Source organism: Pollicipes pollicipes, unplaced genomic scaffold (genome assembly GCF_011947565.3).
Source record: "Pollicipes pollicipes isolate AB1234 unplaced genomic scaffold, Ppol_2.1 Scaffold_6686;HRSCAF=7923_pilon_pilon_pilon, whole genome shotgun sequence".
Taxonomy (NCBI): Eukaryota; Metazoa; Arthropoda; class Thecostraca; order Pollicipedomorpha; family Pollicipedidae; genus Pollicipes; species Pollicipes pollicipes.
Genome location: NW_023596921.1, coordinates 2,554,134 through 2,566,830, shown reverse-complemented (window position 1 = coordinate 2,566,830; position 12,697 = coordinate 2,554,134). Strand labels below are relative to the sequence as shown.

Below are 12,697 nucleotides of genomic sequence, written 5' to 3'. Positions count from 1 at the left end.
CTGAGCGGAGTGGCGACGCGCCGAATGCGGCCTCCGACTGGCTCGCAGGGCACCATGTGCACCGACGGCAGGTAGCGCACCACCTTCTCCACCTGGCGCGGCGAAGCGTGGAACCAGTACAGACGCAGTGGTCCGGCGCGCCCACCTGGAGCGCCATGGAGTCCACCGACTGGTCGATGAAGAAGTAGAGTGTGGAGAGTCTGACGATATGCAGCCCTTGCCGACCTTGTGCAGGCAGGAGGGGTGGGGCGGGCACGAGTGCACGCGTGTCTCGTCTGGGTGCAGCGTCAGGCACGCCACAATTTCCGGCAGACGCTCGTACAGCACTAACTGATTCGGGTCCACGTGCACCGGCTAGCCGGTGGCCTCGCGCAGGCGACGGAACACGTGCTCGCAGCCGTAGCGCGTGCGGCAGCCAAGATTGGCGCGGTGGCGCGGGTCGTGCGCTAGCCACTCGTGCACCAGTCGCACCACTGACGGCGAATCGCTGAAGGTCGGGCAGATTGTGACGATCCGGCATGCGGAAGGTCGTGTTGGCGCGCAGCAGGTCGACCTGCCTCGGTCGGCCGGCGGCTCCGGGTGTGATGGGGGTCTGACTGGGTCCTTTTTTCGGATGGCGTAGGCCAATGACCTGTTTCGGGCAGCAAACGCTGACCGGAGTGTCCTCGCCACCCTGGCCTCCGCCCAAGCCTGGTGTTTGGCCCTTCTCTGTCAGCGGCGTTTTGATAGAGCTGAGGCGGATTCTTTCGCACTGATCGATACTAATGTCTCCGTCTGTAACCTGCGGCCAACCTTACGAAATCGTGATATTCATGACGGAACATAAACAAGATTCCCACATATGTCCAGCTAAAAATTACGGTTTTATCATTCCTATCTTGTTGGGAGAACGGACAGACTAATCATGCACGAAATCATGATATTCATAACCGAGCATGGACAAATTTCTTAAGTATGTTAAAAAAATTAGGGTTTTACAATTCCTATCTGTGTTGGGAGAACGAACTGGTTTGTGATAGAAGGGTGACAAGCTGTTGCTCTAATGATTACGATTTTAGTCATTGTGAAGACTGGTTCATGCTCTTCCACTTGTATTCGGAGGCTTTAGCCCTGATGGCTGATCGGTTTACTTTTCACATATTTTAACTAGCACCATTAGTGATGGTTAAGCCTTCTGGGGAAAAACTACCCGTTTGAGCTTGTTGGTTCAGTTGGTGATCAGGGTGCGTATTTTGGTAATGGGAGTAGCCATTCTGGCTGGACAATTAATTTTGTCCCTTTAACGCGACGCACTGGGTTTGATCTTTACGCGCCACCGCCTCACCTGCGTCGCTCTGGCAGCATTTATTTGTGTACCCAACTACGCATTGTTTTGGTGTGACTGTTGCGGTATGTGTGGATTTCCATAATTTTCTCAGACAATAAGGATATAACGTTGGAGGCTCATGTTTTGTTTGGACACTGCTACACGTAAAGGTACTCCTTGTTGCGCGGTATAACCGAATTATACAGAACACCCCAGCGTCGGTGCAACAGTGCTGCATCAGTTTAAGATATTGTGTCCGTCAAGACCCTGGCGAAATTGGGTGACGAAAGGTGAGATTAAACGACTGCTTATTAGCCGCTCATGTATTTTGACATTACTTAAGCATAATGATTATGACATTGTAGAAGTGTGTTAAATAGTGCAAGCTTGAATGTTCATGTGTGTGTTGAAAGCATATGGGATGTGGATGTGTACATACAAGTTAATTATGAACTTCCTAAGCTATAGTAAAACTTTCTGCAAGTGATGAGACATGGTCAGATTAACCAAGCAGCATCAGGTGACAGCTCGCTAGTTTTTGCACTGTACACTGTGCACTGTTTGTGTGCACTGTTTGTGCACTTCTGACAGCTAGCTAGTTTGTGTTCAGTGCATTGTAGCTAGCTAGCCCTCTAGGATTTTCAGGCTTCTATTTTAAATTCCCAGTTTTGAAATCTATATGTATCATCAACATGTCACATCATTCACAGTCATTGCACATCACTTGCTTAATGCCATGTGCAGAATATTTGGTCAGGGTGTACTTTCCTACCTAATGTTAGAAAAAAAACATTGTACACCATTTGTCGTGTTTAAGGCAGGACATACCGTAAATAATCACTAAACAGGTGGATTCATGCTCTTACCTTCAAATTTTTTTATAATTATGATGGCGAGCTCCCGAGCGCCGCACACACACACACAGCACCCGCGACACCAGCGGGGTCACAACATTACTGCCAGCATTAAGAACCATAAAAATGTAAGGGGGTGGAGGTAGCAAGAATCCATGAAATTTGATCCCCCTTCAGCACTTATATAGCCTCTGCAGTGACTGTTGCTCCATGAGGGATGCAAACAGTATGTATGATGGAAGTGAACAATGCTGTACCCATTTCTAGATTACATGGCAGAGCCAAAAGGTTCCTTGGGCATTTCTGAGGTGCCTGCATAGGCCTGTGTTTGAAGTGGTTTGCATTGCTCTGGCTGAGTTGTAGGATTGGTTTCCATTCATTTTTTACAGGTACTTCCAGCATGGACAATGTCTTCATTCCATTCTCAGCACCAGGTCTTCCTCAAGGGTCAAAACTTTCAACATACTTAACAGTAAGTTAACTGGCAGCTTCAAATACCGCAAAACAGTTTCTCCACTTCATTCTCAGCACCAGGCCCTTAAGGGTCAAAACCTTAATGGATTTTGACAGTAGGTCAGCTGATGATGGTTGGTGATATTTATGGGAAGTATTTTCTAGGTACTAGAGCTGTTATTAAAACAGGGTTTCATTGTGGTGTAGGGGCATGGTGATGAGACATGAATTATGTTCCCATTTGCTTCCATCACTGAACAGGCTCTGAATGTATCTGTTATGACACTCAGTTTCTTTTCATATCAGGCTGCCAAGCATTTAACGGTGTCTATGTCAGCACCAACGACTTAACTGCACCTTGGTACCAAGCTGCCCCTGATGGCATATGACTGCGACCCCAGTGCCGGGCCGACGCTGACCGGCCTCCGCGCCAGCAGAGTCGCGTCTCGGAGCCAGCAGAGGTGAGCAGCGTTATGGCCGGGCTCAGCCTGGCCTCCGGCTCTTCACCGGCGGGCAAGGCGGGCGGGGCGCGCGCGCTGGCGGCGCGCGCCTTCACGCCCGAAGCCGTCGCCAATGGCTCACCGCCGGACGCCGCCGGCGCCACTCTGGACGAGTCCTCGTCCGACCCCACGCCGCTGTTTGAGGTCAGAGACTCGGGCAGCGTCACTGCTGTGCGGTCTGAACCCCACACTGGAGCCAGGCTCGGTGACGAGCGTCAATGGACGCGCATTTCCATCTGTATTGAAGTGTGTGATATGTGGTCCGCTGCTTGGCAATGACATCTGTTCGTAATGCACATGCCCACGTGTTTGGCCAGGCCACACTGTCCGAGATCGCCGTGGCAGTCATCTGGTCGAGTGCCGTGTGGCAGCCGCGTTGACGCGCGCCACCTGCAGGAGAACGTGGGCGGCACGACCTACTACTTCACGGCTGAGGACGCGGCCGCCCAGAAGTCGGCCGAGCCGCCGACGGTGACGCCGCCGTACACGGCATACGTGGCCACGCCGCCGCGCGTCGCCGACGCCAAGAGCGCCGCAGCCGCCGCCACCCACCCGGCCAGCTTCTTCGTCAGCGACGAGCTGCGCGAGCTGATCCTGCGCCAGCAGAACCTGCTGCTCATGCACCCCAACCCGCAAGCGTACCCGGGTCAGTGGCGCGCCGCCGGTGGCCCGCTCACCGCTGCCTAGCGTCGAGGGAAGGAGCGTGTCTAGGTGTAACCAGGCGCTGTGGTGGCCATCCACATGCTGCGATTGATTCGGTTACTCAGCTTGTCAGTTTTAGACCAGTGGATGTAGCTGGAATGTTTTGTCAGTTTTAAACCAGTAGCCATAGTTGGCATGTTTTGCGCTGCAGTCTGTGGCTGCCACACATTGTGTTACTGCATCACCTGGCAGGTGTGTGATATGATTGATATTGTTTTAACGTATCCGAGCGTCATATGGTGCCGTCGTACTTCTGCCAATAGACACTTCATTTTTCCATTTTTTTCTGATCTAGTAAATATTAATCGTCGTGCCTATTTCATTTGCCTGTTTTACGTAGCAAAGCAACTTGTCTGCCAATTTGTACATGAAAGTGCAGATCTTGGCAATAACATTCGGGAATCACGTGGGTCAAATGGAGCCTCATTTGCATTATTGACGCTTGCAAATTAACGTCAAATAGCGAAGCTGTGTGGCTATTCAGCTGACGCCCTACGTCTGCGCGATGTCCAGATCTGCCGAACGAGGTGGACAACTATCACGAGCTGTGTCCCCTGGAGGCGCCTGGCCAGCCCCACAAGTCCACCGCGTTCGGCTACATCACCACCTGTTACAAGGCCACCAACATGAAGAGCGGACAGTGCTACTGCCTGCGACGGATACATGGTAGTGTGCCAGTTTCACGGCCTGGTTCCCTTCAAATACCTATTTGTATTACTTTACCTTGTCACTACACCCACCCAGTTACTTTTGGATGAACCTCATACTCTTGTGGGACTAAGTTTTGACTACCAGATTATGACTAGAAAGCATTAAGTTCGTGGCCCGCAAAAACGAGCTGTCACTCACGGACGGAACCTTGTGAATGAACTGTGTCCGCTATGACCCGTGAGCTTATCCACCCTGCCGTGATGATGCGGGGCTGCGTCGGCGATCCTCGCCGCGTCTGCCACCGTACATAATGACATTATGTTGCATCTGTAATAGCGTGAACTGGGGGTGTATGCTGCTATGAATAATGACATCATGTTTCACCGGTAATGGCTGGAATTCACGCATCCATGCCCACATGTGCATATAGCATAGATGTGTGCATGTGACGAATGTGCGGCAGCGTTGGCACATGGCTGACGTGTGCCTGCTGTAGGGCTGCGGCTGGCCGGCACCAAGTGTCTGCAGCTGGTCGCGCTCTGGAGCAAATTACAACATGCTGGTCTGGTCACATTGCGTGAGCTCTTCACCACCAAGAGCTTCGGCGACAATTGTGAGTTGACTCGCCCTTTGGTGAAATGTGATCTGTTTTGCTGACAAAGCTCTTTATATGTGTTGGCAAATTCATGACCTGGGCTCGTTGCTTGGTTACAAATGGATGTGTGTGGTAAATGCGTCTGGTGTGGTTTGTCTCAATCAGATGTTGAAGAGGATGTAGTTACCACTATGCAATCAAAAACACACAATGCTGGACGTGAAGTGAATGGGGTGCGGGAACCGAACAGAGCTGTGTGAGTTGGTAGGGGGTCGGGGACACGGTCCTCTCCACAGCCATGTGGGAATGAGCAGCTCCTCGACGGCAACTGAGAGTTATTAACACTCATTGGTGTGAGTTTCAGATGTACCAATATTGGTGCAAGATGTATTGGTATTGGCGTTGGGAGTGCAATTGTCAGTGCCATATGTGCCTCTGTGGATACCAGATGTACCAGTGTTGGTGTGAGATGCGCCAGTGTTGGTATCAGATGTGGTAGTGTCGACACCAGATGTGTCAGTGTGGGTACTAAATGTCCCAGTGTCGGTGCCAGATGTACCAGTGTCTGTACCAGATGTGCCAGTGATGGTACCAGATATGCCAATGTCAGCACCAGATATGCCAATGTCAGCACCAGATGTGCCAGATTCAGTACTAGATGTGCCAGTGTCGGTGCCAGATGTGCCAGTGTTGGTACCTTATGTGCCGGTGTTGTAATCAGATGTGCCAGTGTTGGTACTAGATATACCAGTGTTGGTACCAGATGTGCCAGTGTTGGTTCCGGGTGCGCCAGTGTCGGTGCAGTATGTGCCATTGTCAGCACCATATGCACCAGTGTCTGTACCAGATTTGCCAGTGAGGCCAGCGCCAACGCTGACACCAGCCCGCCTTCCCGAATTCCCGGCAGCCGTGGTAATGGTGTACGACTTCCTGCCGAGCGCCGAGACATTGATGGCGCGCCACTTCAGCCAGCCGCCGCAGCTGAACGGGTTCCTGGACCCGTTCCAGGACCCGAGCATACCGCGGCCGTACAGTGCCCAGAAGAACGCCGTCCTCCGCCAACAGAGCTGTGCGTGGTCCTGGCTTTTCCGTGTGTCCACTGGCTCAGAATCGCTTACCGCGGCAATAGATACACCGAGCTCGGGTGAACGCGCGGGGTGAATATGGAAAGTTGGCGCTATTCAGTTGATGAAAAGAGCAATATTCGTGGGCGGAACGGGGTCATATGGCTCGCTACACAAAACCTTTGAGCTTTGTTCCTCTCATTGTCGAGCGGCTTAATGTTCAACTTAATTTATGAAGCCGATGACCTCTGGCAGTGTGGGCATATGGCACATAGCTGGTCAGAAACCGTGTCTGAGCGACTGCGCCGTTGTGTGTGACGCGCGGCGCTAGCTCCGCCGGCGGCGCGCGCGCGCGCCTGGATGGCCGGCGAGCGCTGGCACTGGTGCCGCGCTTCATCAGCTGAGCGGCCTCCCTGTCGGCACCGACAGCGCTGATGCCCGAGTCGCTGATCTGGAGCTACGTCATCCAGCTGACGGGCGCGCTGCGGCTGGTGCACGGCAGCGGGCTGGCCTGTCGCGTGCTCGACCCCACCAAGGTCCTCGTCACCGGTGAGTGCCGGCCCGGCGGCGCGCCGCGTCACCGCCGGCGGACGCGCGTCGACACTCCGACCTGGATCGGCGTGTTGGCGTGTGCGGCTGTCATGGTGCCGGGACGAATGCCGTCGGCCGGGGTCTTCTCTCGGGAAAAGGATTGCAGAGCTTGTGGTGTGTTAGTGACCTATCAGGGTAGGTCTCAATTCATAGGGAGATTTTTGCCATGTTCGTGGAGTTCAAGGTATTGTTTTTGCCGATGTATTGCTCTTTGCTGCATATTTTCAAAGCGGTTGTGCTTCTTCTGGCTCACACGGTATATTCCTATTTGTCTGCCGTCCCCGTGCGATGCAATATCTTGGCGATGTTTTAGCTCCATCACAAAAGCCATGAAAGCCCGGCGTCATCACCATGCACCAGCGTTACTGTAGCCCTCGAGCACATGTGTACAGCGCAATAAGAAGGCGGTGCTGCAAAACTGTCAATGTTTCCAAACACCGAATATATCGCGCCGGGTTGTATTGTGTGCGTTTGCTCAGGTGGAATGCTATGTTGGCAGGTCAGGATCGTGTGCACGTGAATTGTTGCGGCGTACTGGACGTGCTCATGTTCGACAACAATGCGTCCAACCCGCTGGCAATGGTGCCTCACTACCAGGTGAGTGGCGAGCCGTTCTTGTGTGCTCATTGTGTACTCTACCCGAAAGTCGCGTGTGGAATTAGAACTACTGGATATATGCGTGCGTGGGAAAGGTTTTGAAAAATCTGTTGAGGAATGAGGGACTAATCGACGTGGTTACTGGTGTCATTAGAGTTGGAAACTGCATTTTGGCGATGATGCCCGTTGTCATTTGTGCAACCTGTCGAACTGTGCTCCTGTTTTCCTCTGGAGCTGGTGTTTTGAGTGTATTCTGTTGTGGCGTGGTGACGGTATTGCAGTGAATATTTATCGGTCTAGGAACAGCTGTTTTGACGTGATCCCCAAACATCAGAGCTGACGTCCGTTCCGCACTCGCAGCAGGAGGATCTGGTGGGCCTGGGGAAGCTGCTGCTGGCGCTCTCCTGCAACTCTGTGCTGGCCGTGCAGCGGGAGAACTTCAACACCAGCATCAGCATAGTCGAGCGTCACTACTCGGCCGACCTCAAGGCACTCATCATGAGGTCGGACGACGCCGAGACGCTGCGGGGCGCCGACTGCTGCCGTATTAGCCGTCTTTGATACCCTCCCCTGCCGGGGTATCCGTCCACTGTCGCTCGCGTGCTGTGTTGGCTGTCGTCCGTAACGGTCCTTGCCCTCGATCCCCCGCCCTCGGTGCCCGCCTTCGGTCCCCGCCCTCGATCCCCCGCCCTCGGTGCCCGCCCTCGGTCCCCCGCCCTCGGTCCCCCGCCCTCGGTGCCCGCCTTCGGTCCCCGCCCTCGATCCCCCGCCCTCGGTGCCCGCCCTGGGTGCCCGCCCTCGGTCCCCCGCCCTCGGTGCCCGCCCTCGGTGCCCGCCCTCGGTCCCCCGCCTTCGGTTCCCGCCCTCGATCCCCCGCCCTCGGTCTCCGCCCTCGGTGCCCGCCCTCGGTCCCCCGCCCTCGGTCCCCCGCCCTCGGTGCCCGCCTTCGGTCCCCGCCCTCGATCCCCCGCCCTCGTTGCCCGCCCTGGATGCCCGCCCTCGGTCTCCGCCCTCGGTGCCCGCCCTCGGTCCCCCGCCCTCGGTCCCCCGCCCTCGGTGCCCGCCCTGGTGCCCGCCCTCGGTCTCCGCCCTCGGTGCCCGCCCTCGGTGCCCGCCTTCGGTCCCCGCCCTCGATCCCCCGCCCTCGTTGCCCGCCCTGGGTGCCCGCCCTCGATCCCCGCCCTCGTTGCCCGCCCTGGGTGCCCGCCCTCGATCCCCCGCCCTCGGTCCCCCGCCCTCGGTCCCCCGCCCTCGGTCCCCCGCCCTCGGTCCCCCGCCCTCGGTGCCCGCCCTCGGTCCCGCCCTCGGTCCCCGCCCTCGGTCCCCCGCCCTCGGTCCCCGCCCTCGGTCCCCCGCCCTCGGTCCCCCGCCCTCGATCCCCCGCCCTCGGTCCCCCGCCCTCGGTCCCCGCCCTCGTTCCCCCGCCCTCGTTCCCCCGCCCTCGGTCCCCCGCCCTCGGTCCCCCGCCCTCGGTCCCCCGCCCTCGGTCCCCGCCCTCGGTCCCCCGCCCTCGGTCTCCCGCCCTCGGTCCCCCGCCCTCGGTCCTCCGCTGTCGGCCGGCGGCCGGCGCTGTGACAGTGGCCTGTTGCTGTGTCTCCAGCGCTTACTGCTGCTCTATGAGCCGTCTGGTACCTACTGCTGTTCATCCGGTGCAACCTCCTGCCATGTGTCTGCCATCTGCTGCAGTGCGCTCTCGTCTCTGTTGTGACGGTATCCTCTATATCCGCCTTCCGGTACTGGCAGCCCGCTGGCATGTCTGCCGTGCATCAGCGTCCGTGTCTCCTCCGCCGACAGTCTGCTGATGTCGCCGTCGTCTGTCCCTGCTGTCGTGTCTGCTGTTGTCACCATCGGCTGTCCCTGCTGGCGTGTCTGCCGTGCATCAGCGTCCGTGTCTCCTCCGCCGACAGTCTTCTGCTGTCACCATCGGCTGTCCCTGCTGTCGTGTCTGCCGTGCATCAGTGTCCGTGTCTCCTCCGCCGACAGTCTTCTGCTGTCACCGTCGGCTGTCCCTGCTGTCGTGTCTGCCGTGCATCAGTGTCCGTGTCTCCTCCGCCGACAGTCTGCTGCTGTCACCATCGGCTGTCCCTGCTGTCGTGTCTGCCGTGCATCAGTGTCCGTGTCTCCTCCGCCGACAGTCTGCTGCTGTCACCATCGGCTGTCCCTGCTGTCGTGTCTGCCGTGCATCAGTGTCCGTGTCTCCTCCGCCGACAGTCTGCTGCTGTCACCATCGGCTGTCCCTGCTGGCGTGTCTGCCGTGTACCAGCGTCGGTGTCTCCTCCGCCGACAGTCTGCTGTTGTCACCATCGTCTGTCCCTGCTGGCGTGTCTGCCGTGCATCAGCGTCCGTGTATTCTCCGCCGACAGTCTGCTGCTGTCGCCGTCGGCGGGCCGCCAGCGCAGCATCGAGGACGTGATGCCGATGATTGGCGCCCGGTTCTACACGCAGCTGGACTCGGCCCACTTGCTGGCGGAGCGGCTTGAGGACGAGCTGGCCAAGGAGGTGCAGAACGGCCGCCTCTTCCGGCTGCTGGCCAAGCTGTCCGCTATCACCGAGCGGCCCGAGTGAGTACTACGTGCCCGTGGAAGGAGACTGCTGTGCCAGAAGTAGGAAATTCGTTTGTAGAATCCTGGACCTGTTGACCTGCGCAGAGTTTGGCCATGACACTGGTGATGGGGTGTCGCTTCGCCATGGAATAAGCTGAGGAGATGCCAACGCTGTGTTCTCCGGCGCGCTGTACTGATGCAGTATCTAGAGTCTTATCACGAGAGTGCTCGCGACAGTGGGAATCCTCGGGAATGCCCGCGAAAATCGTGCTGTAATGGCAAGACCTTCTTTCCACGCCACTATCCACTCACTCTGGATGTGGTTTTCTCTCTGAATAAACGGAGCTGACACCTGACCACGTGTATCCTCACACTGAACGTCGACTGTCACGGGACCACTGTCCGCCTGGGAGCCCGTCCCCCGGACCTGGACCTGGGTGTCGCTGACGCCTGCCGCCGCCTACGACCCCAGGCTGAACCTGGAGGGCGCCTGGGCGGAGACGGGCGACCGCTACATGCTGAAGCTGTTCCGGGACTACGTGTTCCACGCGGTGACGGACGACGGCCGCCCGTTCATGGACATGGCTCATGTGGTCCAGTGTCTGAACAAGCTGGACGCTGGCTCCTCTGACAAGGTTGGTCGGCTCGGGACTGGAGTTGCGAGTGGTGCCGTGTCGTCGGGAGAGCTCAGGCGGGGACTGGGCTGGAGTGTGGACTGGCAAGCAAGTCTGAGGCACGGTACCAAGCCAGCCCGTCTTCAGGAAGGCCAGTTGGCAAGTTCGCGGAGTAAGTGTGCGCGGGTACCGCCCTGGACGCGATCACCGTAGAAAGGGCTCTTGACTGGCTGGACGGTTGGACGGCTGTTGTCCCTGAGTGAAGCGTGCCCTGGGTAGATGCGTCGGTGAGCGCACGGTTTTGGTCAGTCACTTCACACCTAGTGCCCATGAACGAGGTTCACGTGCTGGGATATGCCATTTGGATACGCCAGTGTGTGTGACGCTAATGCAAATGACATGAAGGCAGATCGTTAGCTTTCTTACATTGGCTCATACCCTGGCGCTTACGTTGCCTGCCAAACACGCAACGAATGTCGGAGGACTGGGTGTTGGATGGCTTTTTCATTTCTTGATGTGCTTTGGGGCTCATGGCGAGGGGTGTGTGCACTTTAGGATACAGAACCTACCTTGCAATAAATCCGGCCGCATGTGCAACGATGAGATGCATATTATGGCGGCATGCATGCTGATGCTGGCTATAACTGATTGTGTGATATCCTCACATCCATCCCGTTCCCCATGTCCAACCCCAAACCACAGTTATGTAAATTTGTTTGCACGTAAAGAGTGTAGAGAGAGAGAGAAGATTGATTACAAAGATTGCAGAGAGACTACCTCCATTAACGTTCGACCGTGGACCTCAGCTAGAACATCACCGGGCTAGCACCCTTTAGGCCAATCCAGCATTGCATTCGTTCTTAGAACAGCTCTTGTTGAAGCTTTTACGGCCGAATACGGGTTAGAATCAATAGAGCTATTAGGCGGGGGTGTTCCACTCCGTCGTAATGTCTGATTACAGCAGTGTAGAGGGGAACAAGGGTGAATATTTGAACTTTTAGTGCATAAAACATCTGCACCTGGATGGATATGGTCTTTTTTATTCTGACTACTATGACGATCGTGGTGTGACCCGCTAGAACGATCTCAGACCTTGTTCTCTGTTTGCTGTAATGCTACATGAGACCCTATGTTTGTACTGACAGCCAGACTGGCCTTTGTGAGCTGTCCCGGTACCGCAGGCCGAGGGAAGGCCCCTGCTCACTCCCGTTTGTCGCCGTCTGTCCTGGTGCTGGAGGCCGGCTGCGGCCGGCCCCGGCTCACTCCCGTCTCCCGCCGTCTGTCCCGGTACCGGAGGCCAGCTCCGGCTCACTCCCGTCTGTCGCCGTCTGTCGCCAGATCTGCCTCATGTCGCGCGACATGCAGAACGTGCTGGTGGCCACGTTCGCCGAGCTGAAGCAGTGTTTCCAGCGCTCCTTCCACGAGATCTTCGAGTCGACCATGGCCAAGGAGTCTGGTGGCTCCTAGTCGCGCGAGTACCCCGGCGGGCTGCCTCTCTGCGCGCTCGGCGTGGGTGCTCCGCCGGTCCGTGGTATGGCCATGGTCCCGGCCCGTCTGGGTTCGCCGCCGGCGAAGGTGCCGTGCTGGGCTCACTGGTGTGGTTCTTGGTCACATGTGAGGCGCAGACTTGTGCTGGGACGGCCGGAGATGACGTGCTGAGGTCTGCAGGGGCCACAGGCATCTTGCTGGGTCACAGTGAAGACTGTGCTGGTCAAGGGCATCGTGCTGGGTCACTGGGGTCCAGGTTTAGTGACCTACCGTGACCCACAAGATGGTCCGTTGACCCGCTGTGTCGGAACGCCAGCAGGCCCTGTCGCGCGCGGCTGTGTTGGCGGGGCTAGCGGCCCTGCGCCGGTCCGTGCTGTACAGATTCTCCGGTTGTCCGCCAGATGTCAGGCCGGTAGCACGTCCGTTGCGGGACGGCTCACGTCAGGCGCGCGGAGAAGGGCGCCAGGCCCGTCCGTCCCGCCCTGCTGGCTGTGTGGCGTCGCCATGTTGGGGGGGGGGGGGGGTTACGGAGGGGAGCCGGATGTGACTTCGGGAACGTCCGAGGTCTTCTCGGAAATGGGGATGGGCGGGGAGGGCGGAGGCTCCGTCCCCTGGAAGGCGAGGTCTCCGTGCCCTGAAGAGCGAGGCCCCCGTTCCCTGAAGAGCGAGGCCTCCATCCCCTGGAGAGCAAGGCCTCCGTCCACTGGAGAGCAAGGCCTCCGTCCCCTGGAAGGCGAGG

The 12,697-nt window shown here is 57.3% G+C and overlaps 1 protein-coding gene across 1 annotated transcript; it reads left to right on the top strand.

Moving 5' to 3' along the window:
- The first annotated feature begins 1,368 nt into the window (after positions 1 to 1,368).
- LOC119107642 (PAN2-PAN3 deadenylation complex subunit pan3) lies at positions 1,369 to 12,461 on the top strand. The gene is made up of 13 exons (XM_037231153.1): positions 1,369 to 1,596; positions 2,550 to 2,632; positions 3,051 to 3,257; positions 3,510 to 3,759; positions 4,329 to 4,481; positions 4,963 to 5,079; positions 5,969 to 6,130; positions 6,555 to 6,674; positions 7,216 to 7,313; positions 7,674 to 7,816; positions 9,677 to 9,874; positions 10,329 to 10,491; positions 11,809 to 12,461. The coding sequence occupies exons 2-13, from the start codon at positions 2,561 to 2,563 to the stop codon at positions 11,935 to 11,937; spliced, it is 1,812 nt and encodes a 603-aa protein (XP_037087048.1). The 5' UTR covers positions 1,369 to 1,596; positions 2,550 to 2,560; the 3' UTR covers positions 11,938 to 12,461.
- The last annotated feature ends 236 nt before the right edge of the window (positions 12,462 to 12,697 follow it).